General features: G+C 35.3%; 5 protein-coding genes across 5 annotated transcripts; 1 reads left to right on the top strand and 4 right to left on the bottom strand.

Annotated features, from left to right (window-relative positions):
• Nucleotides 1-6,008: 6,008 nt before the first annotated feature.
• LOC137806971 (uncharacterized) lies at nucleotides 6,009-9,082 on the bottom strand. The gene has a single exon (XM_068607374.1). It carries the CDS (start codon nucleotides 9,013-9,015, stop codon nucleotides 6,175-6,177), a length of 2,841 nt encoding a protein of 946 aa, XP_068463475.1. The 5' UTR covers nucleotides 9,016-9,082; the 3' UTR covers nucleotides 6,009-6,174.
• Nucleotides 9,083-10,929: 1,847 nt separating this feature from the next.
• Nucleotides 10,930-16,888, bottom strand: LOC137806970 (nuclear pore complex protein NUP62). Its single transcript, XM_068607373.1, has 2 exons — nucleotides 15,283-16,888; nucleotides 10,930-11,337 (listed from the first exon to the last, which is right to left on the bottom strand). Exons 1-2 carry the CDS (start codon nucleotides 16,762-16,764, stop codon nucleotides 11,164-11,166), a joined length of 1,656 nt encoding a protein of 551 aa, XP_068463474.1. The 5' UTR covers nucleotides 16,765-16,888; the 3' UTR covers nucleotides 10,930-11,163.
• Nucleotides 16,889-17,944: 1,056 nt separating this feature from the next.
• LOC137806969 (multiple organellar RNA editing factor 3, mitochondrial) lies at nucleotides 17,945-19,964 on the bottom strand. Its single transcript, XM_068607372.1, has 4 exons — nucleotides 18,937-19,964; nucleotides 18,728-18,825; nucleotides 18,428-18,493; nucleotides 17,945-18,338 (listed from the first exon to the last, which is right to left on the bottom strand). Exons 1-4 carry the CDS (start codon nucleotides 19,299-19,301, stop codon nucleotides 18,118-18,120), a joined length of 750 nt encoding a protein of 249 aa, XP_068463473.1. The 5' UTR covers nucleotides 19,302-19,964; the 3' UTR covers nucleotides 17,945-18,117.
• A 3,241-nt stretch (nucleotides 19,965-23,205) lies between these two features.
• On the top strand, nucleotides 23,206-25,518 carry LOC137805844 (exopolygalacturonase-like). Its single transcript, XM_068605751.1, has 5 exons — nucleotides 23,206-23,557; nucleotides 23,720-24,046; nucleotides 24,157-24,446; nucleotides 24,547-24,772; nucleotides 24,923-25,518. Exons 1-5 carry the CDS (start codon nucleotides 23,354-23,356, stop codon nucleotides 25,142-25,144), a joined length of 1,269 nt encoding a protein of 422 aa, XP_068461852.1. The 5' UTR covers nucleotides 23,206-23,353; the 3' UTR covers nucleotides 25,145-25,518.
• A 479-nt stretch (nucleotides 25,519-25,997) lies between these two features.
• LOC137805843 (agamous-like MADS-box protein AGL62) lies at nucleotides 25,998-26,682 on the bottom strand. Its single transcript, XM_068605750.1, has one exon. It carries the CDS (start codon nucleotides 26,675-26,677, stop codon nucleotides 26,093-26,095), a length of 585 nt encoding a protein of 194 aa, XP_068461851.1. The 5' UTR covers nucleotides 26,678-26,682; the 3' UTR covers nucleotides 25,998-26,092.
• Nucleotides 26,683-27,333: the final 651 nt, after the last annotated feature.

Genomic DNA, 27,333 nt, shown 5'->3' with positions numbered 1-27,333 from the left:
TTTGGGTACTAACTCATGCCCCCAATTATCTAGTCACTTACTTTGAGAGCGTATCTGCCTTTCTCTCGTACCCTGCACCCGACTACCCTGGGCGTGACCTTCCTCTTGAGTCGTATCTGTCCCAAAGGCGTCTCTGGGGCGGCAGGGGTACGAGTCAGGCTGCCCTACACTGGTGCTATCACTATGGCCTTGAAGCCACCTTTTCCTTCTCTTTATCGCTGCCCCGGGTTATCGGGACCTGAGGCTTTCCCACGGCGTTGCTCCCTCCGTGGTCTTTCCTACCCATGGGTATCGGGGAACCACATTGTGATTGCCTTGCTTTAGTACTGTTTGATCTGGCGACGCCCTGGTTGGGCGACGCCTTCACCTAGGCGACGCCTTGCCTTGGCGACGCCTCTTCTTGGTGACGTTGGCACTTAGCGTCTCTTCACCTAGGCAACGCCTTGTGTTGACTTTGACCCCTGGTGTTGACTTTGACCTTGACTTAGTCAACGCCCGGGTACGGGACGGTACAAGTATTATCAATTGAATTACAATAATTTTATATATTTTTTGAAAGTAAATAATTTAGAAATTACAAGAATAAAAGAATTATTATTTCATTTAAGAGTTACAAAAGTGCGTATATATATTATAATATAACTTAACATATTTTTTTTTAAATAGATAATATTTGTAGGTGATGACAATTCAATGTGTACTTAAATATTTTATACTACTAAAAAATTATTAAATAAAAAATCATACAAATCAATAAAAGAATAATATATTTTACTTTTTTTTTGTATAAATAATATTTTTAAGTAATTAATTGTTCAAATTATAAAAATTTATGAAGGGTTATGCAGTTATGGAGATTTGCTAAATTTAAATACTAGAACAATATCAATTCATTTAGACGGTGGTACTTAATGAGCTTAATTTAGTTTTGTTTGTCTCATATTTTGTATGATATATAGTTGTCTTCTTTTACAAAATTTGTATGATTAGATTCAACACTGCGGTTATCTTTTTTGGAGGAAGTTTGTTAGAGAGTAATATATACATGCTTTTCAATATATCTCTTCCTCTGAATTTAGAGAAGTTTAAATTCACTTCTGTTGAATTCAGAATGTTTTTAAAGAGAGAAACTAAGGTTCATTTATTGAAGATTCTACCATTCTAACAAATGCATATATATTTTTCAATAATTTTTATTTTATTTTGTTTGATTTTGTTTATAGTGACATCTTAAATGTATGGGGTTTTCTTCCTAATGTATAATAGTTATATTTTTTTTTTATCAAACATTGGATTTAATGTTGAGATTTAGGATAGTGATATTTTATATATTATTTTAGTTATATTTTCCTAATCTAATGTAAGGGTTTTTTCCTATTTATAGGTGTTATTGGTTTTCTGTCTGTTAAAGGAATACCTTATTGAGTTTAAGAAAAATGGGAAGGTCTTTAGCTTTGTAATAATTAAGTTTGACAATTTGGAGTAACTAATATATTGATTTTTTAAAATTTTATTAAACTTAATTTACCTTATAGTTTTATAAATATTAAGGATGTCCAAAAGTTGTGATGGGAAGAGTTTACTTACCAATTTCTTAGGCAGTTGGAGGAAGATACCTATGATATTCATGTCATTATGTTGCAATTTGGTAAAATAAAATATTTTAAAAGTAATGAATGTTGTATACAATATAATATTAAATAAATTTATTAATTTTTCATATCTTTTATTCATAAATTTGTATTTCTTTAATATCAAATGGAGTTTCTAATAACACATAAAATAATAAATTATTTTTAAATTTCATAATTTCATATGTTGATTCATTGAAATTCAAGTATGTTATCTTTTCCAATCTCATTTCATTTTATGTTATGTGTTATAAACTTTTTTTCAAACATTAAATTTTACAACCAATTTCTACCGTCTTGATGAATATTAGTGAGGCTGATCTAGCAAAGATAGTTTGGTAACTTTCACATACAAGTCTCTCCCATGGTTCCATCTTTTCTCCTTGATTTTACAACAAGACAATGTTAATCATTAGACCATTTAACTAATTTTAATAAAATAAGATAAATCATAACAAATATATATTTTTTTTAATATGAAAAAATTGTAACAAATAACTAAGATCAATTTCATCTTTGGACACATATAAGTGTCACTACAAGAAAATCATGAAATAGAAATCATTTTTTATAAACCAAAATAATTAGTTGCAATAGTAACTAAATTAGATACCATTTTAGAAACTAAACAAAAAATTGGTTTCTAAATTATTTTCTATTATTGTTAAATAGTTTCTAAATTGGTATCTAATTAGGAACCAAGGTTTTTGCTACCAAATTTAGAAACTAAATAATTGGTAGTTAAAACCTTGGTTGCTAATTAGATATCAATTTTTAAACTATTTAACAATAATAGAAACTAATTTAGAAACCAATTTTTTTTAGTTTTTAAAATGGTCTCTAATTTAGTTATTACAACTAATTATTTTGGTCTCTAAAAATTAGTTTCTATTTCATATTTTTTTGTCGTGTGTGGAGAAATCCATTAACTATTGAGTGGAAAAAGTCTTTAACTAATGAGTGCATTAAAACCTACATAGTTGTGGAGGATTAGTAGAAGAAAGAAACTTCACAAAACCCAAATTTTTTAGCTTTTACTTGGACTTTGGATGACTTATGTAAAGACATAGAAAATAACTTTATAGTAGAAGTGGTATATTTTAAATGACACTTGAATATTTTATTATTTAAGTAAAAAAAGTATATAAATAGAAAATTCAATTATTTAGGTTTCATTTTAAAAGAACCACCATCTCTCTAAATTTTTCCTTTTTCCTTCATGTGCCTTCTCTCTAACTTTCTAAACATCTTTGTCACCGGAATGACGATCGAAGTCTGTCATTGGATTCCTAGCAGCGAATACTACATGACTGCCCAATCAGAATTTTAGACAAAGTAAGTTCATTTTTAATCATTTTTTCTTTGAGTCAGTTTTGATTTGGTTAGGTTTGCCTTTAGTATAGACCATTGCATTGAACTCTTTTAACTTAGTATTAGTCTCTGTTAGCTCAAAGTCTTAGTGATGTAGTTAAATTTTTTATCAGGACTTTGTGGTGCAAGTTAAGCTACCCTTGAGCTTTTGGCAGGTTTAGAACTCTTAGTGAGCACCTACTCAAACTCAGGTAAAGGGAGTTAATTTTATTCTTTCCAATATAACCATAGGTTAGAAGATTTGGATGTCGAGGTGACGTGGTCACCCGTTCCAATTTTCTTGCAGGATTGCTTGTTTTTCAGTATATTAAAATTTGATTGAGATTAGAATGTGAAATTGTAGATATGGTAAATGTTGTAGAATTATATTTTTATTTTAATAAGTAAATGAATGTATTTGAATAGTTTGATCACTAAAAGGATAATGTTTAATGAGTATTGGTTGTTTGATTTTTGATTTAGAGATATTGGATATATGGTATTATAGATTTATAAAGTAGCCATGTTAAAGTAATTATCCAACTTTAGCAGGGAATTTTTTACTTTGGTTTAGTATATTTGATACTAACAATTTGAATGGAATTTTTTGGGTGAAAATGTGAAATAGATTATATTTTACAAACTGTTTTTTTTTTTGTATCTCACTCAGATGGAAAGATTCTTGCACAAATGAGAATAGAATGAAAAGATGAGATGCTCTCAGATCCATTTTTGCTCAAGCGAGCGAGAAAGGATTTCGCTCAAGAAAAAATGGTATAAATTCTAGGGTGCTCTCAGGGTTCAATCTCGCTTAAGCTAGAGAGGTCTTGCTTGGGCAAGACCCATTCTCGCTCAAGCGAAAAGGTTTTTGCTCAAGCTAGACTCTTAAAAACAAAAACTTAAAACTAAAATTTTTATCTTTACTTTTAAAATGTTTGGTTATTTCTATTTTATAGTTTTTAATTATAAATTATGTAAAATTATATTTTAAGTGTATTTAATTGAAAAATCCTTTAATTAAATATTTATGTGATTTTTGGATGAATTTTTGTGTGTTTTGAAATTCTAAGTTTTGGTATGATTTAATTATAAGATTTTGGATAAGATGTTGAATATGAATTTTAATCTAGACATAGTATTTTCAAGAAAGAAAATACCGTGTTTAGATTATTTAGGATGTGCATTGACTAGGGATTCGTCTAGAATGAGATATCCTGATTCTCCTAATATAATGAAATCATATAGATGAAGTTATTCAGGTCGTGAGAGTTGAAGGAGGTTCATGTGAATGGGTAAGTTGTTTGAAAGATAACTTACCTGACATGTTATATGAGTTAACTTTGTCATATGATATTGAGATTATTTATGCGCATAGCTACGTGGATTTCATAGTGAAATAGTATGACATGTGCAGATCTCTGAGTGTAAGTCAAATGTATGAGTCTTTTGGAAGTAGAGTCAAGTATCTGAGTATGTTGGTTCGTAGAAGTCTGATCTGAGTAATATGAATAATGAATTATGATAGACACTAGATGGATTTTGAGAAAAGATGACTTTATGTTTGTTAATTGAAATTGAACTTTTATAGTAAAATTATTTTATAGTTAGTTTACCTTGTTTGTGTTTTGTTTTCTTTATCTATAATGATTGTGTATTTTATACGAATATATATATATATATATATATATATTGTTTTTGTTACTTTATTTTGTAAAATTTATTTTTCTTATTATGAAAAATGTATTTTGGACTACTATACAAATAATATATGTATATATAAATATTTATATTAAAAATTCATGTATATTATAATATTAGATGTGGGAAAAATATAAAGATGTTACCCTTAAATTTAATTATTGTTGTTACAAATATATTATTTAAGAAGACTTTCACGACATTCAGTTTTAGTGCAAGACTTTATTTATTGGTAAGTAAGTTTGCGCTGGCGGTAGGTGGCCGTCATAAATTGTTGCTTGCTTGGAGAACAGTTTCACAGGCCCCAAAAATGTGTTGTTGAATAAAACTCCCTTTCAGCCATTCAATGCTAAGGTTGAAGGTAGACAAAATTCCATTGAATGTGTGCGTTAGTTATTTATGTGTTGCATTTGGTGGTTTAACTTCAATGGGTACTGGCTCCATTGTTTTTTTTTCAAAAAAAAAAACTACTATTGGTGTCATCACTTGTGTAGCGTTTGGGTCCACAGGGGCATTTGTACATGGATAGAGTTCTTCTGCTTATTGAGTTCTAGTGAAAAAACCTCCATACATGACAAAAATATCATCCCCTTCCAACCAATACCGCAATATGTTTTTGAATATATATAGAATGTTGTGTCTGAATTTTTTCAATATAGTGTAAAAATTACTTAAATTGGTTGACATATACAAGCCATTGTGGTACATGTTTATTGGACTTGTTCTCATAATACTCAACATAGCATCGTTAATAATGGACTTTGTTTTTTAAATTTACTAATTTTTTAGTGTTTGTAAAAGTGAAGTTTGTTGACACCAATTTGGTTTAAAAGTTAATTTCTTTCACTCAGATAATGGATCTGATCACTTATGTCTTGATGACTTAGTCCGTTAAAAAAAGTTGAGTATCAGTTTTTGTTAATAAAACATTTTGGAATTCATCTCTATCTACACTTGGAATGACTTCTGAGAGTGCAAAAACTATTAAAACATTCTACATACAATATGCAATAAAAAAAAGGATTTGGAATTAGGACTACAAGTTCTAAGAAAGAAAGGGACAAAACAAATATATTCCAAAGAATGTAGGCTAGGATTACTATTGCAAGAAAAAAAAAGTGAACATTCACATGACCTTAGTTTGACAAAATCAAGAATATTTCGTGGGAATGAGAAAATTAATATGCATGCCAAAAGAACTCTTGTTTTGAATAACAACGCAGAAATCAGAATCAACGAAAGTATTGATCACTTTTCAGTGTTGCGAGAGGTTATGAGAACCTTGAATTTGTGAAGCGAGACGTTTAGAACTATGTAGACGATGAAAAGGAGAAAAGAAAGAGTGAGAAAAGTTTTATACATAGACAGTGTAAATGAAACAGAAGAGGGAAAAGCATGTGGTTTTCGTTGAGCAGAAAAAAGAAAGATTAAATTTTACAGAGGCTAAGTTGAAAGACGTGGAGTTCAGACATGGAATGGAAGCAGCAACAAGGCTTCAGAAGAGGTGGCGGTTGGGAAAAACGACGTCGTGGAGCGGGTCCCACTCAGGAAGTGGCAGTGGCTGCATCGGAAGCTGTTCAGGCTCCAAACCAAGAAACGATTCGAGGTTGGAAATATGGTTGGCGAGTAGAGGGTCGGTGTTATTAAAAGTGGGTTGATAACAGGGCTGAGTGAACTCGGGGCTGAGGCATGGGTTGTTGTCGGGGGGAGGGTGGTGGTGGCGGGGGAAGTTGAGCTTAGCCTTGTCTCCGCGGATGCGCAGGGCGGCGTCGTCGTAGGCGCGAGCGGCTTCTTGGGCAGTGGCGAATGTGCCGAGCCACAGGCGCAGACCCTTGCGTGGGTCCCTTATTTCTGCAGCCCACTTGCCCCAAGGCCTTTGCCTGATTCCTCTGTAGGCGTTCTTCCGTACTCGCGTAACCACTCTTTTCTTCTTCACCTTCTCACATGCGTCCTCCACGTCTACGAAATCAGAAATGATAGCGTCGTCGTAGGCGCGAGCGGCTTCTTGGGCAGTGGCGAATGTGCCGAGCCACAGGCGCAGACCCTTGCGTGGGTCCCTTATTTCTGCAGCCCACTTGCCCCAAGGCCTTTGCCTGATTCCTCTGTAGGCGTTCTTCCGTACTCGCGTAACCACTCTTTTCTTCTTCACCTTCTCACATGCGTCCTCCACGTCTACGAAATCAGAAATGATAGCGTCGTCGTAGGCGCGAGCGGCTTCTTGGGCAGTGGCGAATGTGCCGAGCCACAGGCGCAGACCCTTGCGTGGGTCCCTTATTTCTGCAGCCCACTTGCCCCAAGGCCTTTGCCTGATTCCTCTGTAGGCGTTCTTCCGTACTCGCGTAACCACTCTTTTCTTCTTCACCTTCTCACATGCGTCCTCCACGTCTACGAAATCAGAAATGATAGCATCGTCGTAGGCGCGAGCGGCTTCTTGGGCAGTGGCGAATGTGCCGAGCCACAGGCGCAGACCCTTGCGTGGGTCCCTTATTTCTGCAGCCCACTTGCCCCAAGGCCTTTGCCTGATTCCTCTGTAGGCGTTCTTCCGTACTCGCGTAACCACTCTTTTCTTCTTCACCTTCTCACATGCGTCCTCCACGTCTACGAAATCAGAAATGATAGCGTCGTCGTAGGCGCGAGCGGCTTCTTGGGCAGTGGCGAATGTGCCGAGCCACAGGCGCAGACCCTTGCGTGGGTCCCTTATTTCTGCAGCCCACTTGCCCCAAGGCCTTTGCCTGATTCCTCTGTAGGCGTTCTTCCGTACTCGCGTAACCACTCTTTTCTTCTTCACCTTCTCACATGCGTCCTCCACGTCTACGAAATCAGAAATGATAGCGTCGTCGTAGGCGCGAGCGGCTTCTTGGGCAGTGGCGAATGTGCCGAGCCACAGGCGCAGACCCTTGCGTGGGTCCCTTATTTCTGCAGCCCACTTGCCCCAAGGCCTTTGCCTGATTCCTCTGTAGGCGTTCTTCCGTACTCGCGTAACCACTCTTTTCTTCTTCACCTTCTCACATGCGTCCTCCACGTCTACGAAATCAGAAATGATAGCGTCGTCGTAGGCGCGAGCGGCTTCTTGGGCAGTGGCGAATGTGCCGAGCCACAGGCGCAGACCCTTGCGTGGGTCCCTTATTTCTGCAGCCCACTTGCCCCAAGGCCTTTGCCTGATTCCTCTGTAGGCGTTCTTCCGTACTCGCGTAACCACTCTTTTCTTCTTCACCTTCTCACATGCGTCCTCCACGTCTACGAAATCAGAAATGATAGCGTCGTCGTAGGCGCGAGCGGCTTCTTGGGCAGTGGCGAATGTGCCGAGCCACAGGCGCAGACCCTTGCGTGGGTCCCTTATTTCTGCAGCCCACTTGCCCCAAGGCCTTTGCCTGATTCCTCTGTAGGCGTTCTTCCGTACTCGCGTAACCACTCTTTTCTTCTTCACCTTCTCACATGCGTCCTCCACGTCTACGAAATCAGAAATGATAGCGTCGTCGTAGGCGCGAGCGGCTTCTTGGGCAGTGGCGAATGTGCCGAGCCACAGGCGCAGACCCTTGCGTGGGTCCCTTATTTCTGCAGCCCACTTGCCCCAAGGCCTTTGCCTGATTCCTCTGTAGGCGTTCTTCCGTACTCGCGTAACCACTCTTTTCTTCTTCACCTTCTCACATGCGTCCTCCACGTCTACGAAATCAGAAATGATAGCGTCGTCGTAGGCGCGAGCGGCTTCTTGGGCAGTGGCGAATGTGCCGAGCCACAGGCGCAGACCCTTGCGTGGGTCCCTTATTTCTGCAGCCCACTTGCCCCAAGGCCTTTGCCTGATTCCTCTGTAGGCGTTCTTCCGTACTCGCGTAACCACTCTTTTCTTCTTCACCTTCTCACATGCGTCCTCCACGTCTACGAAATCAGAAATGATAGCGTCGTCGTAGGCGCGAGCGGCTTCTTGGGCAGTGGCGAATGTGCCGAGCCACAGGCGCAGACCCTTGCGTGGGTCCCTTATTTCTGCAGCCCACTTGCCCCAAGGCCTTTGCCTGATTCCTCTGTAGGCGTTCTTCCGTACTCGCGTAACCACTCTTTTCTTCTTCACCTTCTCACATGCGTCCTCCACGTCTACGAAATCAGAAATGATAGCGTCGTCGTAGGCGCGAGCGGCTTCTTGGGCAGTGGCGAATGTGCCGAGCCACAGGCGCAGACCCTTGCGTGGGTCCCTTATTTCTGCAGCCCACTTGCCCCAAGGCCTTTGCCTGATTCCTCTGTAGGCGTTCTTCCGTACTCGCGTAACCACTCTTTTCTTCTTCACCTTCTCACATGCGTCCTCCACGTCTACGAAATCAGAAATGATAGCACCCCCACACATTTTTTATTTCAGAGAGAGAATGGATACTCAGACTTTATACAAGTGAAGGACTCTGAATTTATACAAGAATGAATATAGTAACATCACACGCAAGTGGAAACAAGTGGAAATCGGGTTTTTCAAAACTAAATACTATTCTATACCTTTCCTCCTATATTAATTATTTAGCTAATGCAAATGATAATATATTAAGTAAAAAAAGGTAGGTACACTTTGCCTATTTTTATAATTCTGACAGAAGAGACGCATTTAAGAAAAACATGAGAATAGTTAGATCGTGTTTAAGAAACTTCTTTTCAAAAAACTATGTTCTTTGAACACGGTTTTAATTTTAATTTATACATAATATAGAATTCATGTAGACGATAACTTTTATATAAAAATTTCAGATAGAGTGGTGTTTACTAAGCATGAATTTGATTTTATTAATTATCTCATAGTTATATAAATTTGTAATAAGAGAAGATGACTTCATTGCTTTTTTTGGGTTTATTTTTATGCATGTTTGGTGTGTTAATTTTAATTTTAGTTTGAGTATTGATTATTTGACACTCAATGTTCCAAATGACATTTACAAAAATACTATCATATAAATAATCAAACACTTAAAGAAATTGTAATCTTGAGAAAAAAGTTGTAATCTAGAGTAGAAAAAATAGTGTCAAAAACTCATTTTTCTTTTAGTTTTAGATGCAACCAAATGAGTCCGATAGGTGGTGGGAGCAATAATACTTTATGGATATGAGGGTTAGAGTTGTCTTCAAAACTGATGCACATATATAATTATTGTTTCTTGTAGGCTTTAAATTTTTCATGGTTTCTGACAGTATGTAAAGTCATTATATTGTAGCTTTGGCAGCTACTGCAATGCCTTTCATTGATTGAAATTTTGTAATTTATAATAACTTAACTATTTTTTATTCCCTAAAATATAGTAGATGGTGGGTGAATCTAGTTATCATGGTCTTTCAAATTTAATAAAAACTAATTATTTAAATTTGGACAAATTTACTTTTAGTTCTTAAATACTAAAATTGAGAAATTAAAATATTTATAAAAAAAAACTAATTATATTTTTAAAATTTAAAAAACTAAAATGATATTTTTATAAATTTTTAAACCAAAGTTTAATTTACTCCAAATGTTCTCTTAAAATGCTTTTATAATTAGATATACTTAATGTAACTATTATAATACATTATCTTTTCAAAGCAAGCACCCTTTGACTTGAGTAGATATGCATTTGAGTTACGACCATTGTCTCTATCTATCTATCTAAGTATGGGATGCAATTCCCACGGTAGAGATGCAAATGTTTGGGGTAATAGTTATGAGATTAAGACATCAATCCAAATAATAGTTCTTTAGAAAAATTAGAGATTTTTTTATTGTAATTAAAAAACGACAGAAAAGCATTAAGTTTAAACACATTATAAATGTACGTTTTGAGATCATTTTATTATCGTTTAAACTGTATTTTAAACCCCGTTAAATATGAAAAGTGATTAAGGACATATCTCTAAATTTCCTAAAAAAACTTATACAAGAGAAACAAATTCTCTATAAATCAAAATGAATTTATTCATAAATTAAAATATAAAAATTTAGAAAAACAATATATAAGAGAAATTCTGCAAATTTGTTTATAGATAAACTAAATTTATTTATTTTTAAATATTTTTTTTAATTTTTCTCTCTAAAGATTTTTATGAAAACAAATTCCAAACAAACCCAGGCTGAATCTACTAATGAGTGCCGTACATAAATCCACAAACAAACAAAATCATGAAGGGAACCTGGGAACAAAATTCTGTAAATGACAGCTGCTTTGCAGATCTCTCTCTTCATAATTTAAAAAAAAATAACAAATGCCTTTCTTTATATGCAAACAATCCAAACACTTAAGAACATAAATAGAAAAAGAATATGGAAATTCTATAAAGTTCAAATCTGGTGAAGGCAACGAAAATATTAATTTTAAGACACAGCCAGAATGAAATAAAGCATACATCACATTTCATATTTGGGGTCACAGCAATCCATACGTATTACCCCCTAACTATCATGGCAAACGAAATGGGGGTTGTTGATGATGTGAAAACCTATATCGCATAATAATTAAAGGAAAAAAAAAAGGCGAATGAACTCCTACTCAGCCATCTTAGCCAACCGGTGAACGGTGCTTCTGGCGATCCTATTACTAGGATCAATCTTCAGCACAGTCCTAAGGTCTTCAGCACCAAGTTTGTACTTTTCCATACTCTCGTACAAGAGAGCACGCTGTACCAGGACAGATACATTGGTTTCATCATTTTGAAGAATCTGCACAACAAATGCTGATCAGAACACTCTCCCTCCTTATTATACGGTGATCAAGATAATGACATGGTTCAGATCATTAGATAAATAGTGGAACTCATGGACAGGCCAAGCCATAATCCTAACCTTTTTAAACTTCAATTACTGAATTGTGAACATATGCAACCCAGGGTCTTAACTAAGATATAAATAGGACCCGGCAATTTCGATGATAACTAATATGAATTTGTGCTTGAAAATAATAATGTTTGCATGTATTACCTTCACAAAACTCCCTTTTCTGATTAAATTATGATAAAAAAAATTCGAAGGTTGGATGGAAAAAGAGCAAAAAGAAGCAAGGAAGAAGACCCTAAATAAACACAATCATACTATCTCAGCATGGGCCATTTTAACACAATTGTCACTGGCCTTTTTTTGTTACAAATAGAAGGGAGAGTTTATTGTTGATGACACCTTATTGCAAAGAGAGACAATTATGCTTTTCTAAGGGAGAAGGAACTCTAAGAGAGTTGCTATGGGTATAAAGGTGCTTGAAGATTATCACGGCATTCTTAATTGTAATATGTCCCCTCCTTTTTTTATATGCTTTTAGGTATGCTTATCTATCTGACCATATGTCTATGGCTGGCTAACCTTCATTTTGTAGGGTTATGAAGCAATCTGCTTGTAAGACCCTAATTTTATCCATTGAATTTCATATTATTTAGATATTAATCTGTTTTACTGCTTCCAATTTACATTAGAATTGACCGAATCTATTTATTAATCTTTTCTGTGTTCATGACCAACTGTATGTAATTGATGGATCTGTAGAAGAAATTAACCTTTTAAAATTGCGAATGACCAACCATATTTAAGGGGTTTCTGACCAGATTAAAATCTTTCTCTCTGGGTTATACTTTCCCAAATTTGATTCGTAACTAACCAAATTGGAATTGAATTGGGGGAAAGATGATCGATGGCGTTTGATGAAGACCTATTAACTAATTTAAGAGAAGTCATAGAATAGGAATTGGGGAACTATTGCATGATTAGAAAATAAAAACCCAGACTTTTTTATCTGCTAAGTCCTCACTTTGTTGTTATCTGCTTTTTTAACCCCTGTTTTCTTGTAGACAATTGGACAAATCTTTTCTATATAATTGTTTACTTTATTTCACAAATCGAATCAATTACTATCATTAGTCCTTAGGGTATGATATCCGGACATAGGTCCACAGTAAATATTGCATACCGTATGTTCGCCCTTAGCAAACACATTTGCACACATCAATTATCTACCCGTGGAATTTAAAGCCAAAAAGGTTTCTGAAACATGGAGATTTGAGAAAAAAGGTTATAAGAAATTAATTCTTAAATTCAAAAGTAATGATTAATGTTTGAATCCATAAATCCAAACGCTTGTTTCTATAAATAAGGCAGCTAGCTAATTAGGAATTATTCCTCAAACTGTCAAACAAAGGCATCGTGTACTCAAGATTCAAGTATGACTCTTAAACTTGTCTAAGAGTTCAATTCAAGTAGGTGTTGAATCAGTACGAGTTATAAACAAAGTGAGGGGGGTTAGAATTAAAGGGAACAGTGAAAAAGTTATAATAATTGCAAAGTAAATCGAGGGAGTGGATATAAACAATTCCATAGATTGTTATACATGTGCAAACATTTTATCAAAGTCTCAACCATTGATTTTCAGATAAACTGTTCTAGTTTCTCACTTTTCCCACGAAAGAGAATTCCTATCTTACGAAGATCATCCTTTCAAAAAAATAACAAGAAATTTCCCTTTCTTTCATCTTAAGATCCAAAGTGTAACATGCCTATGTTTCTCTGAAGAATATGATATTTTATGAGTGACATCCGAGCCACTTATTTGATCAACTTATGATTAGAACCCTATAGCCTCATCGTTAAACATAATATCCGTCTTGAATATTCCTCAAGACATGTTCTTATATGTGAATGTGAAGGTGATTACGACTATTAGAGTGGCCAAACAAAGACTTTCTTCATTCATCAAAATCTTTGTAATGTTTTAGAAGAATATCAAGAACAGCTACAACCAGTGGCTTTGCAAGGAAATCAGCCAAAGCAGTAGAAAGAAACTTTGAAGAGAGATGCAAATGGCCTCTGTTCTGGGCAAAGAATCCAACGAACATTCTCTTCCCAGATCAATGAGAAAGTTTCAAGAATTTCTTAGTATTGAGAAAAAATTCATCCCCTTTTTCTTCTAATGACGCCTTTGCATAGAGTTTGAAAACAAAATCAGAAAAATCCACGGAAAACAAAATCAGAAATATCCGTACAATGGAAAACAAAATACCTATGTTTCAGGAGTCAGTTTAGAGTTTTTGTGAGAATCTTAATATCATCACGTCACAAATATTAGCTGGAATTGACGGGCTCTCCTAGTGGCCGATCACTCAACCACCTAGCAGCCTGGTCACCCAAGAGCCGATCACTTAACTAACAATCCTAATTTAGAAAATCGATAATGTCACCTTCAGATGGTCCAAAGACCGTCCAGGGGCCCTCCCACTGTCTAAGGGGCACATCGCCAAAAGGGCGACCGAGGGAGTATGATCGCCTATTGTACGCTTATAGAACCTAGAATGCCACACCCTCCATGCTATATAACAATGTTGAGCAAAGGCATTTGTCCAATAATTCTTGGCATGATTCTAAAGGGAAAAAACACTTAGGGTAGTTGGCAAATTACGTATAAGGGATGGAGAATCTTATTTCTATCAATATAAACTTTGAAGTGAAATAGTAGCTTTCCATGATATAGAAAGTGTGAAAACAACCAAAAGGTATGTGATTCACAGATGGGATTGTTAATCAAATTTGAAATTATGGAGACACTATTCAACAAAAGCTGATTGTTGAGAAAGTTCTTGGTAGGTTGCCACAAAAATTGAGTATATTGTTGGAACGCAAAAAAGAGCACAGATTTTTCTACATACACTATGCACTACGACAGATTCTCTTGAAGCAAACCTGTAGAAGGAACAGACAGACTTTTAGATCAGCCTTTGGAGCGAGCTTTACAATCAAACCTAATTTTTTTCTAAAAAGAAAGGTACAACAGCAATCAGCCACAAAAGAAAGGAAGAAGATCTAGTAGAGAATGTGAGAGAGGAAGGTCAAACCAAGAAACGCCAAGGAACAATGACAGGCCCGCCCCTCAGTGCTCTACTTGCAAGAAAAACCATTCTAGTTGCATTTTGCAACCAGTGCTGGTCTAAACAGTGTACCAAACGCAGAAAATAAGATCACAAGGTGAAACTATCCAATACAGGAGAAGAATGAAGCTTGTTTTAGGAAAAACATGGTAGATGCATTGTAAGCATGTTTTCTTTGTATTGACTGTGGTTGCACTTGCATCAGTGAAAGTTAATGAATCTAATAAGATAGAAATTAATTCCAAAATTTCTAAAGCCAGAATGCATGTTTCCATTTCATAAATCCAAGCCCTAGTTCGCCTAAAAGAAAGACACTATTCTAATCAGGAATTATTTCTTAAAATAAGGCATTGTGTTTATATGGTTCATGTATGTAACAGCCCTTCAACTTTTCATAATGTTTTATATAAGCATGTGTCGTATGGGTTGAAAGCCAAGACCCAAAAAGATAATAAGAACTTTCTTTTTATCCCCTTGCTCCTAATATGTTCTATCATGCATTCACACCTTACATTTCCCGCTGAATATAATATTTCCTAGCAATAATAACCTTGTTTTCATCACATTGTCTTCTTTCTTTTTTTGTCTCCAACTTTTAGCCAATTAATTGACCAATAGTATATAACAAGCTGCAGCTAACTTCTTTTTTCTATTCCTCTAGTTTCCAGACATAAACAGCTCTTTTAAATTATCCAACAATTCAATATTGAAAACACAAGAGACATTTACTGATTTAACAACAACTAAAAAATTCATGTGATACCTTTGTACAATCTGCCACTGCCTTTTTATACTCCCCGACTTCTTTGTAACACGAAGATCTGGATGACAAAACCTCCGCTGTGGCCGTATCGTCCCCAGATTTCTCCAGAAGAACAATGGCCCACGAAAACCACTTAATAGCATCAGCAAACTGTCCTTGCTTGTAATTGTCCATCCCCTTGCCTTTAGCAGTGGAACTAGAGACCCCGGCAGGAGGAGGAGGCAGCCCCTCAAGCTCAGTAGTGGTGCCACCCACATCATGGCCTCCACCACCAAACTCCGAATCCAAACCCCAATCGTCCTGTCCTCCAAATCCATCAGAGGCCGCAGCAGCACCCCCAACCGCGGGCGAGGAAGCCGTGAAAAACATGTCCATTGGATCATCACCACCACCTGATCTCTGAACATGACTCTGAGTGGGAGCGGCAGATCCAGCAAAATTGATATCAATCCCAGGAGAAGCAGCCGATGGAAACGCGGCTGAGTTCGGTTTTGAAGCATTTTGAAAATCCCCAAAACCATCCGAGCTCGATTTGGAAGCATTTTGGAAATCTCCAAAACCATCATCCCCGGATGCAACCTTCGGCCCTTTGGCAGCTGAATTAAGAGTAGCAGACTGCTTGGATCCAAAACCAGACAAAGAACTAAAAGGATCCTTGTTATTAGAACTGGTCCCAATTCCACTACCCATGTTTCGCATTGAAGTGCCCCCAAGATTGGGGGTTTTGTTGGCATTCACGCTAAACCCCCCAGAAGATGATGCCCAACTAGCACTGCTCTGTGGCGTGGCAGCAGTTTTGGGCAAAGAATCGGCCATGTTTCCCATGGAAAAGGAGGCTTTATTGGGGGTGGGGGTAGCGTTTTTGAGAGGAACATTGGTAGCAGGAGACTTGGAACCCTGGCCCAAAGCAGAACTGACCAAATCTCCGAAGAGATTAGGGTTCTTATTAATGATCCCAATGTTTTTGGAAGCAGTAGAAGGTTGAGTGGTTCCCCAGCTCTTGCCGAAGATGTCTCCGACCATGGAGGGGGGCCCACCGGGCAGGGAGGTGGTCTGAGTGGGAGCCGGTTGGTGGGTCCATGAGGGTTGTTTGTTGGGCTGGGCGGAGGAATATGGATAGGAATAGGAAGAGGTGGTGGTGGTGGTGGAATAGGAAGGTTTGGGGTTTTTCTGGTCGTTGAGGGATTTGGGACGGTTGGATCCGATGCCAAGATCGAAATCGAAATTCAAGTTGTTGAGGGACACGGAGGGGGATTTGTTCGTGCTGGATTGGCCGTAGTTGGAATTCATTTCTAAATTGCAGGGAGGGAGAGAGGGAAGAGCGTAGGGAGGTGATGGAAAGAGGAGAATCAGATGTTGGAATCCAGAGAAAGGGAAGGTGTTCTGTTCTTGAGTTAACGGTTGGTTGGTTCTGTAGCTTGGATCGCTAATTTTGGTAAAAACAGACACGCATGAATGCCTTTTTCTTAATTCATCTTTCATAATAAACTACGAGGTCTTCTATACAAAGAATACTACATAATCCATAATAAAAAATAAAAACAACGTTTTCTCTTACACATTTTTTTACTTATTTTTCCCCTTTTATCCAATCTGCACTTTCTATTCACTCAGCATTCTCCTGCATCTCTTTAAATAATCATTAATTTTTTTTGTAAAATAAATTAACGAATAAACATCAAATAACAATATTAACGAATAAACTATGCATTTCTCCTAGTGAGACATAAATTAAGAAAGTTTATGAAAGATAAAAACATCAGATATTAGGAATAATTTAAGTGATAAGGAGTATCAGTACAACTTACTTTTCCCCATCACAATGTTATTGACAATATATTGTTTTCGTTAAAAAAAAATTGTTGCAGAAAAAGTAATAAAAAATATTTATTTATTTATTAAAAAACATGCTACAAAGTTTATAGTTTCAATTATTACTACTATTAGATTTCGAGGATATTCACTGCTCAAGCTAGGAAATATGCGTAGCAAGCTATTTCGGAGTGTAATCCTTGGTTTGATTTATTAGCACCACGTTATTACTTCTGGACACCCACTGCATATGCCCAACTTGCTAACTATGCTACGAAAATTCAAATATTAAAGAAACAACACAACAACTCACATTAGCTCGTCCTCGTAAGCAAACTAATATAAATATACTTTAATATATCCCAACTTAAACAGAAATGAAGCAAAATGATCTATAAACAAAATATAAAAAACAAATACCAGTATTGCACTAGATAGATTTACATGCAAGGAATTTGACCAAAACTAGCAATGAATATTTGAAACAATTCACTAGCATTAGTTTGAGAGAAAGAAGCTAGAGCAATAACTTTAACTAGATACAACCTATAAATAGTTAGACAAGGAGATAAACAGGGCAACAATCTGCTGATGGGCTGTAAGATGAATGGTGCATCAAAATCAGCAAAAAATTGTAATCAAGAGACCCATTAGAGGTTTTATGATACACATCAGACATATCAAATCAAATATCACAAGGCATTGACACTGAGAACTGGTTCAGATGTAAAAGCAAAATTTGTTTCAAGTCTATCAATTTTAACAGTCGTCAGTGATCCAAATTGCATGTTAAATCATACAAAGAAAAAATTGAAATGAAACTCGTTCTTGTCTGCAAAGCATCCACAACTTATAATGAAGGTATAAAATATTATTACCAAATATCATTCAAGGCAGGTACAGCCATTTTCCACACAAGTAAAATATGATCTCAGAAACTTAGATCGAAACTTCCGAAAGAAAAAACTTGGTTCTGTTTCCGTCTGTGGTAATTCCTAAATCAGAATTCGTATTAACCATTTCTTAGTTCTCTCTATCAGGAACCGAGTTATGACTATTCATTGGAGTTGATGGCTGCAAAGGTCCCCCGTGACCTTGGCTCCAGTTCTGTTGGTCTCTCCTTTCAACATGCATTGTTTCTCGTCGTCTGTCATGCCGCGGCCGAGGTCTACTCCTACTGGGTTGCCTCTCCGAATATCTATACTGTGGCCTAGGAATCACCTTCCCATCAACAAATAAATCACCTGAAATACCCCAAAAGCGATCAACACGACCAAAAATGAAAAAATATAAAATTAACTAAGCTCTTCGTAAATTCAAACCCTCCACTGACCTCCATAGTCCTTGTTGGGGACATCAAGATACGAATCTGGCAGCACCCAAAGAACTCCAGGTAAATCTGTTTAGGCACATGGAATAACTCCCAAGAGTCAAAAAGACGAACAAATTTGAAATTACAGTAAAAAAAGAAAAATTATAAAATCAACCTCCTCTAATATCCACACAAGATTAAATTTCCAACCAATTTGATGATAGCACAACATCACAGACAGGAAAATCTAACAACTCAAGCAAGTACAAAATTTCAACCAAAATGAAATTGAAACGTAGAAAAGTAACGAATCTATTGCACCTTTGACTTTATAAGAAAGCTCTTCAGAAATGAGGGCGCCGAAGCCTGTGTATGTAGAAGTGGAAACAGAGTATATCTTCTTTTTGGCCTCTTCCTCGCTGCAAAGAACATTCACAGAAGTGAAATTAGAAAAATAGAAGTGAAATTAGTGAAATTAGAAAAATAGAAGTGATGTAAATGATAACAATTAAAGGAGAGGAACAAGGGACCTTCCGAGGACATGGGCTAGGGTTTTGACATAGGCATTGACCATGTGGTCTTCGGAGGGTTTAGGGTTATCGGGAAACTCCATGACGATGAGCCAGTGCTCGTAGTCGCAGCCGTCCAGAAGAATGGTCTCTTTCGGAGGACGGTTGCTCCAGTTCGGGGACGGGTCGTTCAGGGGCGAGTAACCCGAACCCGACGATTTCCTCCGAACCAGGAAATTCGCCCAGTGAGTAACGGGTACGGTTTGTTTGGCCGGGAGCAACGCGAATGCGAAACGACAGGCAGAGGGAGAAGCCCTTGCGGGTGACGAAGAAAGTGCTCGTGCCATGGTGGATGCTAAGGTGCGCCGGGCGTTCACGTACGCCATTTTCCACCCACCTCTCACCGCTACTCTGTTTATCAAGTGTAAGGGTTTATCTCTCTGGAAGAAAAGCTAAGAATACATTTTTACATTCTAAATCTTCATTTTAGCAGCAAATTAATCCAAAAAGTTACAGTTAATGTGAAATTAGTGTTTGACATTATAGTTTAAAGACAAAATAAAACCATCTTATAAGATTTAACGACAAAACCTCCTTTATACTTATTTATGTGAATATATTTATCTTCAATATACTTTTACTTCTCAAATATATACATAATTTAGTTTTTATCTTTATTTATTTTGCTTAACTTTGGATTTTTGTAATGTATCTTTTTTATTTTATCTCTATAATAATATTTCATTTTAAATAGTTCCTTAAAAAAATGTGATAAATAGAAAGCATAGTTCAAGTATTATAAGAACTGAAGCAATGCATATATATTAAAAAGACTGAAATAAATAATAAAAACTAAAATTTAAAAAAGTTACTGAAGCGAGAAGTTAACTAAAATATAAAAAAATATAATTATATTTCAATAATAAAAATATAATATTTGTTTTTAAAATAAGTAAATTAGACAAACAAATAGAACAAATTGAAATCTATTTTATTTTACTTAAAAATACTTTTTCAAATAATGAACACCAGCAAACTCATCATACTGTGACATTAATTTTCATTTATCTTCCATTTATTGGTACATCTATCTCTCTTCTTTTCATCTTCAATCTAAATAAAAGTGTTTGGCCCTTTTGTTCTAAATTCCTTGTTCTGATCATTATCATAGGGATATAATTAATCAATCCAAATATCCATTAGATGCACTTTATTCTTTCCTGATATAGAATTTGATGCTGTATACCGTGAAGTAACTGCTTTCCATTTTTCTATAAAAATATAAACCTTATTCTGCTATCTTATGGGATTGAAAGGAATAATTTTATTGTTAACATCAAATCACAAAGATGCTTATTTGACATGCATATTGCATAACACCATTCCCGAGGCAATCAATTGTTACAAATCAATTTAGTGTTATATGTTATATAATTATCAAATAACTATATATCAATAATAGTATTTTTTATTTAATAAATGAAATTTATATAACGTGATAATATATTTATATTGACATAATTATGTTCACATATATAATGTACAACATTTTTTTAATTATAATTGTACCATTAGGAGGATGTACATATAAATTCTTATAAGAAAAATGTGTTAAATTTGAAGTATATTAACAAAGTTAAATTCTATAAAAAAAAATCAGGTAATAAATAAGATTATTTATAATAACTATATCAAAACAAATATATAGTAAGTATTATAGATATTATAACATTGTATTCATTTTATATTTATATATATATATTATTTATTTGAGTGTTAGATAAATATTCCTCTTAACTGAAAATTTCTCAACGAGAAGTAAAAGATTAAAGATTGTCACTAATAAGAAAAATGATCGAATGAATGGAAAGAAGATAATCTCTCATCAACAATAATTATATTTAACTAAATATAAAATAATGTATATTGTGTTTAAGTTTAAGTAATTGGTGGTAATCAAATTGGAGTTGTATTAAGAAAAAAGTATCCTATAAAATATGAGAGCGAAGAATAAGATTAGTAAAGCAATTTAAATTCTACTAGGACCATTCCTATGGTGTAGGATCATATGTGATTCTTCTGCTTGTAGTCAATTAAAAGAAACAAAAGTGGTTCCATGTCACCAAAACAGTCAAAGTTTGAAAATCATTCTTTATGAATTGGATACGAACAGATAAATAGACCCATCGTATCTTTAGCTTGGTTAAGGATGGGGTGATGCCAATATCCATAATAATTATACCAGAGGAATTGATTCGTCTCAAAAAAGTAAATATTGATAATTTGATCCTGCTAAAGGGAGATTAAGAACTTAAACTTAATTTAGCATAGAAGATGTAGTACTTTCAACTCCATATTATTATCACACAATATCAACCGAATAAAACGAAGCTGAGGAGTAGTGTTTCAAAAGTAGTCTCTTACTTAGGATAGCGACTTCAACGATCAGAGATGTTTTACTAATTCAATTAATGAAGTTAGGTCCCACAAGGTGGGAAGATACAGTGCCTTACCAGGACATATATATAATGTGTGGATTTGGCCTAGGACTTGAACTCAGAAAATTACAGAAAGCACTAACATAAACATAGTTATCACTTTTCTTGATTCCTTTTTTTCCTTGAGCAAGAAATGAAGCCTCAAGAAGACCTTGCTACCATTGGCCAGCAGAAGAGTTTTTGGAACCTTTCATCAGAACCTCAACTTCTGTGTCAATACAAATTTTATCCAACCTATTTGACTGCTAAGGCCATCCAGATGAAAGTAGAGGACATCAAATGCAATGAAGCTGCTTCAAGATTCACAGTTGAAAACAGAACAGAGTTGCAACAAAGAGGCTTGGTTGGGTGATGTGATTATGCTTTGGGACACAGGGAAATCTTCACACTAGGGAGTAATGAGTAGTATTTTCTTTTCTTCTTATTTAAATTTAATCTTCTTGCAAAGAGTACTCCTCTTGTACCATATCTGTAGATGCTAAATTGTTGATATATGAATCAGCTGAAAGATCCACACAATGGTCTTTAGGATTATGCAGGAAAAGTATTAAACTCCCTAGGCTTATGTTGTTCCTTTTAGCTATGTACAAATCAAAGCTAATTTACTTATGCAAACTCTGATATGCAAGCTTGAGGAACTTTCTGAATTTCTAAAGTTCAATTGTAAACCTGGTAAAACCATACCTTAGACGAGCTTTACAAACAGGATCGAATTCAGTAAACCTTGATATTCATATAATATATGTCGTGTTTTATCAAATTGGTTCAGCTAAATTCCTTGAGAAATTAATGGATATTGGGTAATCATAATTCATCAAACAAAACACTCTTCATATAACATATATGACGCCGTTTCCCTCAATAGCTTTCTCTTCATTCCTTCAACTGCATCCTTTGAGATCTCTTCCATTGTAATTTTCGGAGACAAAAGAATGTTTTGAAAATGAATTCAAGATTAAAAATGTATTGATGATATATAGGTGATTGATTAACCAGATCACTTTTAGATATTACTCTATTATTACCTTTATTAAATGTTAAATTTCATGCCTTTGGAGTCTGTATATTAGTAAGTTATTAATTACTCAACAAACATAAAGTCTTACTATCTCATACAAGTAATTTTTCAGGGTAAATTCACTATAATAGGATCAAGAACTTTCATGCAACTTGTAATTTAAAAAAATATATATTAATATGTTAATATATTCGATTAACTTCTCCATTTGTTGGAAAATTTATTTACTATTTTATCATTTTAATATAACTTGCTGAGTCAATTTCAAATAGTTATTTATAACAACAAACTATTTTCAGGGCAAATTTTATAATTAATTTTTTTTACACATTTATTAAATGTGACATATAAGAGAGACAATCTGTTTCTACCTATATTAACAATACAAAATACAAAATCATGTATAACATATATCATTAAGTATACCTTTGAATATGATAAATATGGACAGATAAAAATAGTGGTAATATAATAATATATCCAAATACGCGCTGCGATATCAATTGGGTGGTGAAGGCATATATTTGTGCTGTTGTGGAGACAGACAGCATATAATTTTGAACCAATTAATGAAGAGAGGAATTAAATAATCTATTTTTCCTTGTTCCTTTGTCCGTAGCTGCTGTTAGGATGTGGCAGCTAGTGAATGGACCACTTTGGAAGAACCTAATCAATAGACAGAAGCATGACTAAATTTAGCTAAACTAAATAAGCCAGAAATTAAAAACCTAGCTTCCTCCGTTTATTTAGATGAACCATTTATTCTGCCAGAGAGAATGTTATAAAACACCGGCAGAGAAAGAAGGATTATTTCCCCGCACATTTTTCCTAGCAGCCTCCGCAGGGGAGGTCTATATTTCAAAGTTTGAAGAGTGAAAAAAAGGGGAAAAAAAGGAATAGAAGTGCAAGGCATTGAGGTGCAATGGCCATTGCAAAGAGTGCTGTTCTTATTTTGCTCTTTGCATTGGCCTGCAATGCGGATAATGCTCTAAAACTACCACGTATTGCTGGTCCTGACATGTTCAAGAATAAAAATGTGGCTAAGGATGTCCTCCTTCCTGGGGAGCAAATAATTAGCGTCATGGATTTTGGAGCCAAAGGTGATGGCAAATTCGATTGCACCCAGGTAAATAAATTCTAGCATTGTGGATATGAGTTTGATTCTTTGTTATTAGGGCAACCTTTGTTGGCATCTTTTGTTGAATAATGTGGTCTTAATTTCAATCCATTACATTCTTACAGATAGATCAGAAATAGGGCTTATACGTTTGTGTACATATAAATGCAGGCTTTCATGACTGCATGGCAAAAGGTGTGTCATCAAACCTCTGGGCCAGCCAGGCTTTTGATTCCTCAAGGCAGATTCTTGGTTTCATCAATGTATTTCAGTGGACCATGCACTTCTCAAACCCCAGTAACAATTCAAGTACAAGGGTATGTTATGGCTACCACGGATCTTTCGGAGTATGAAAACGGCGACTGGCTCATATTCCAGAAGCACGATGGCTTGAAAATTATCGGCGGGGGCACTTTCGATGGCCAGGGAAAACAGTCATGGTCATACTCCGAGAATTGCGAATCAAGTGCTGACGGTTCTTGCGCTAGGAATCCAAGCGTAAGCAATAACGCATTTCATCAACATATATCATTAATCTAACTATATGTTCACGCATGGCAATATTGTAATAATCTCATATGTCTGTCGTGTTGTATGCGAGAATGCAGAGCCTTTTCTTCAGCGATAGCAGCAACGTGGTTGTACAGGGTATCAGAACTGTGAACCCCAAAGGCTTTCACATATTCATTACCAAATGTACAAACATAAGATTGAGAAAACTGAAGCTGGTTGCCCCGGAAACCAGCCCCAACACTGATGGCATTCATGTCAGCCACTCTGACACTGTGATAATGTCCAGAAACACCATTGCAACTGGGGATGATTGCATCTCTATGATACAAGGAGTCAAAAATGTTTTCATCAACAGACTCAAGTGTGGCCCTGGGCACGGTATAAGGTGATACCACATGCACATATAAGTTTTTCCTTTTCATCCTAGTTAATTTTGGTACTTGTTATGTATGCATGACAATATATATATACTATATATGATGCAGTATCGGTAGCCTTGGGAAATATCCGAATGAGGAAGAGGTGAGAGGCATTCGCATCCAGAATTGCTCATTGACCGGCACAACCAATGGCCTCAGATTGAAAGCATGGCCAGATAAATATCCAGGTTCAGCTTCAGATATAAGCTTCAGTAACATTATCATGCAAAATGTCAAAAACCCTATCATCATTGACCAAGAGTATGAATGTTATCCAAACTGCAAAAAGAAGGTAATTAATTGCTTTGTTTTTCTTTTTGCTTTTTCTTCTTTCTTTTAGATAAACATATGTAAAATGATCTTTAGCCTTATTTATTAGTTTTATTTTCTTTTACACATGCATGTGCTAATTGTTGCATTGATTTATTTTGTATACGCACAGCCATCACTTGTAAAGATCCAAAATGTTCATTTCCAAAATGTGAGAGGAACTACAACTTCACCACTTGCAGTGGACATAAGATGCAGCAAGCTGTTTGGGTGCCAAGGTCTTACAGTTAGAGACATTGACCTGAAGTTGGGAGATGCCCCAACCACCTCAAGATGTGTCAATGCTCAACCTATCTTTGCTGGCTTGCTAATGCCCCCACCTTGCGCATCATAGGTCCCATGCCTTATTATTCCATGACATGATCAAAATTTCTAACCTTTACCACCTGTGATCGAGAAAAGCTTTTAGATCGAGCTATAACGGGAATTTAGATATTCTAAGAGCATACATTGGGAAAAATGTTCTTGTTTTTTGAAGAATGCTTTTCATTCACAGTTGGTTAATTAACTCAATGAAGTTAAAACGCCTTCAATGCCTACTTCGCTTGCTCTCTGATTCTCCTTATGTTCACCTTTCATTTAAGAGATTGCAACTGTGAATGCATGATGGAGTTTCTTATATGTATCTTTCCTAGTAAGTCGTACCTAACTCCAATACCTTTCACATTCCAATGAACTTTTGAATTAATGCTTACTTGTTTTACTATATTCTCTGCTTTCTGCGTGTTATATATTCAAATCAAATAGTTGAAGTTCCGTAGTTAACTAGGAGAAAACGGTCACTTTGCGCTTCTATGTATTTCTTTTTAAAAAATTAAATAGAAGTGAGTGTTTTACATATTATAGTTTTTTTTCATTGCTTCCCGTGGAACAATAGAATCTAACTTCTACCAAAGAGTTTGATTTGACTGACATCGAATAGGTGCTATTAACTTTACTTTTCTGCATTTCTAAAATTCAAGAATACAATCACAATCATTTGTTAAGAAAACAACTGGTCTAAGGTAGAAGCTTTATATTAGAAAGAGACTAATATATATAAAGAAAAAGAGTGGCCATTCTTTTAGCTTAACATTTTATATTAGAGAGAATGGTTTAATCCCTTGTACAAGTGATTGATTGATATTAAGTATTTCTGATGTCTCTTCTTAAAGAATTCAAATTCTACCAACATGGTGCGAAAGAAGTTCTCTTTAAAAAAAAAGCTTGTTGAGTGCGGTGTAAAGAAATCAAACAGAAATAAAATAAACATAAAAGTACATGAAAATGAAAATATTGTATTCTACAGCATTGCTTGCTTCAGCAATTCACCACCCCTTTCGGCTAATTTTCTCCTCAACTCATAAACAGACACCATAAACTGTTCCAACTCAGTTTCACTCATCTGATCAATAGGGTCCTCCCACCACCTTCTGTTAAACCCATTAACCAGAGTGTCAGTTTCTCTCAGATTCTTCTTTTCCAACTCCAACTTCTTTGTTGCCTCCTCGTATTGCTTGTTGCACTCTTCATACGACACTGATCTCTCCCTTGACTCCAGTGGTTGAAACACTTTGTCACCTCTCAGGTAGCTTTCAACAATGCCCTCCAAATCTGGGTGACCGAAGCAGAACAATTTTTCAGCAGGAGAAAACACAATAATGGCCATACTGGCATTGCACAAAAGGCACAGTTCACTCGCTTTTTTGAATAGCCCTGTTCTTCTTTTTGAGAATGTCACTTGCTTGTTGCTAGACTTCTCGATCTTCTTTATCTCAATCTTCTTCCGCCCACCCTTTTTCTTCTGCTGCTTAAACGCATCAATGCCTGAAGAAAAATTATGGTTATCCATGCCTAAAGAATACTTTGCTTCAAACGATTTCTGCATAACATATATTTATATAATGGAAGATGCACGGTTGATTTATCCTCGAAATAAAATCCTGTAATCATGCTGTCTTGGATTATGATCAATCAAGAAATAATTGGATTTTCTTGTAAGAAAATAGGTATAGATTTTCCCTAAATATATTCATTCCTTGTTCCAATTATCAATACGGTTTCCGTTAATTACGGTGTCTAATTTTGGAAAGAAAATAAAAAATTTGTGTTTAAAGAAAACATTCACCGTCAATTTTTTTCTCCTTTCTTTACTGCACGTGCGTAGTTCTTTAGTAACAAGATTATATTTAAATAATTTACAATAATTTTTATACATAATAGTATCTTAAGAATACACAATCTTGTTAATAGAAGTAATAAATTTTTTATAATCACCTTTTAATATAGACTATATTTACCATTTTTATTGATGGTTGATTTAAGTCATACTGATTAACTAACTATGTGGAAAAATAAATAATATGTGGTATATATATAATTCAAATCAATAATATATTATTTTTTAAATGAGGAAAATATTTAGGGCATATAGCTTTCATGAGTATGAGAAAATGTCACATCATCTGGATTAGATTCCAGTTTATACATGTTATATACTTGTATAAACTCGAATATATGTTAGAAAAAAAAGTTTTATTTTTA

Source organism: Phaseolus vulgaris, chromosome 3 (assembly GCF_000499845.2).
Source record: "Phaseolus vulgaris cultivar G19833 chromosome 3, P. vulgaris v2.0, whole genome shotgun sequence".
Classification (NCBI taxonomy): Eukaryota; Viridiplantae; Streptophyta; class Magnoliopsida; order Fabales; family Fabaceae; genus Phaseolus; species Phaseolus vulgaris.
This window is presented reverse-complemented; position numbering and strand designations above follow the sequence as displayed.

Coding starts and splice junctions, on each gene's coding strand:
- LOC137806971 (XM_068607374.1), bottom strand. CDS start 9,015: ATGTGTGGGGGTGCTATCATTTCTGATTTCGTAGACGTGGAGGACGCA.
- LOC137806970 (XM_068607373.1), bottom strand. CDS start 16,764: ATGAAAGATGAATTAAGAAAAAGGCATTCATGCGTGTCTGTTTTTACC. Junction 11,338..15,282: donor CAGTGGCAGATTGTACAAAG/GTATCACATGAA, acceptor TTTGTTGTGCAG/ATTCTTCAAAATGATGAAAC.
- LOC137806969 (XM_068607372.1), bottom strand. CDS start 19,301: ATGGCGTACGTGAACGCCCGGCGCACCTTAGCATCCACCATGGCACGA. Junction 18,494..18,727: donor GCTTTCTTATAAAGTCAAAG/GTGCAATAGATT, acceptor GTGCCTAAACAG/ATTTACCTGGAGTTCTTTGG. Junction 18,339..18,427: donor CCCCAACAAGGACTATGGAG/GTCAGTGGAGGG, acceptor GGGGTATTTCAG/GTGATTTATTTGTTGATGGG.
- LOC137805844 (XM_068605751.1), top strand. CDS start 23,354: ATGGCCATTGCAAAGAGTGCTGTTCTTATTTTGCTCTTTGCATTGGCC. Junction 23,558..23,719: donor GCAAATTCGATTGCACCCAG/GTAAATAAATTC, acceptor ATATAAATGCAG/GCTTTCATGACTGCATGGCA. Junction 24,047..24,156: donor CTTGCGCTAGGAATCCAAGC/GTAAGCAATAAC, acceptor GCGAGAATGCAG/AGCCTTTTCTTCAGCGATAG.
- LOC137805843 (XM_068605750.1), bottom strand. CDS start 26,677: ATGCAGAAATCGTTTGAAGCAAAGTATTCTTTAGGCATGGATAACCAT.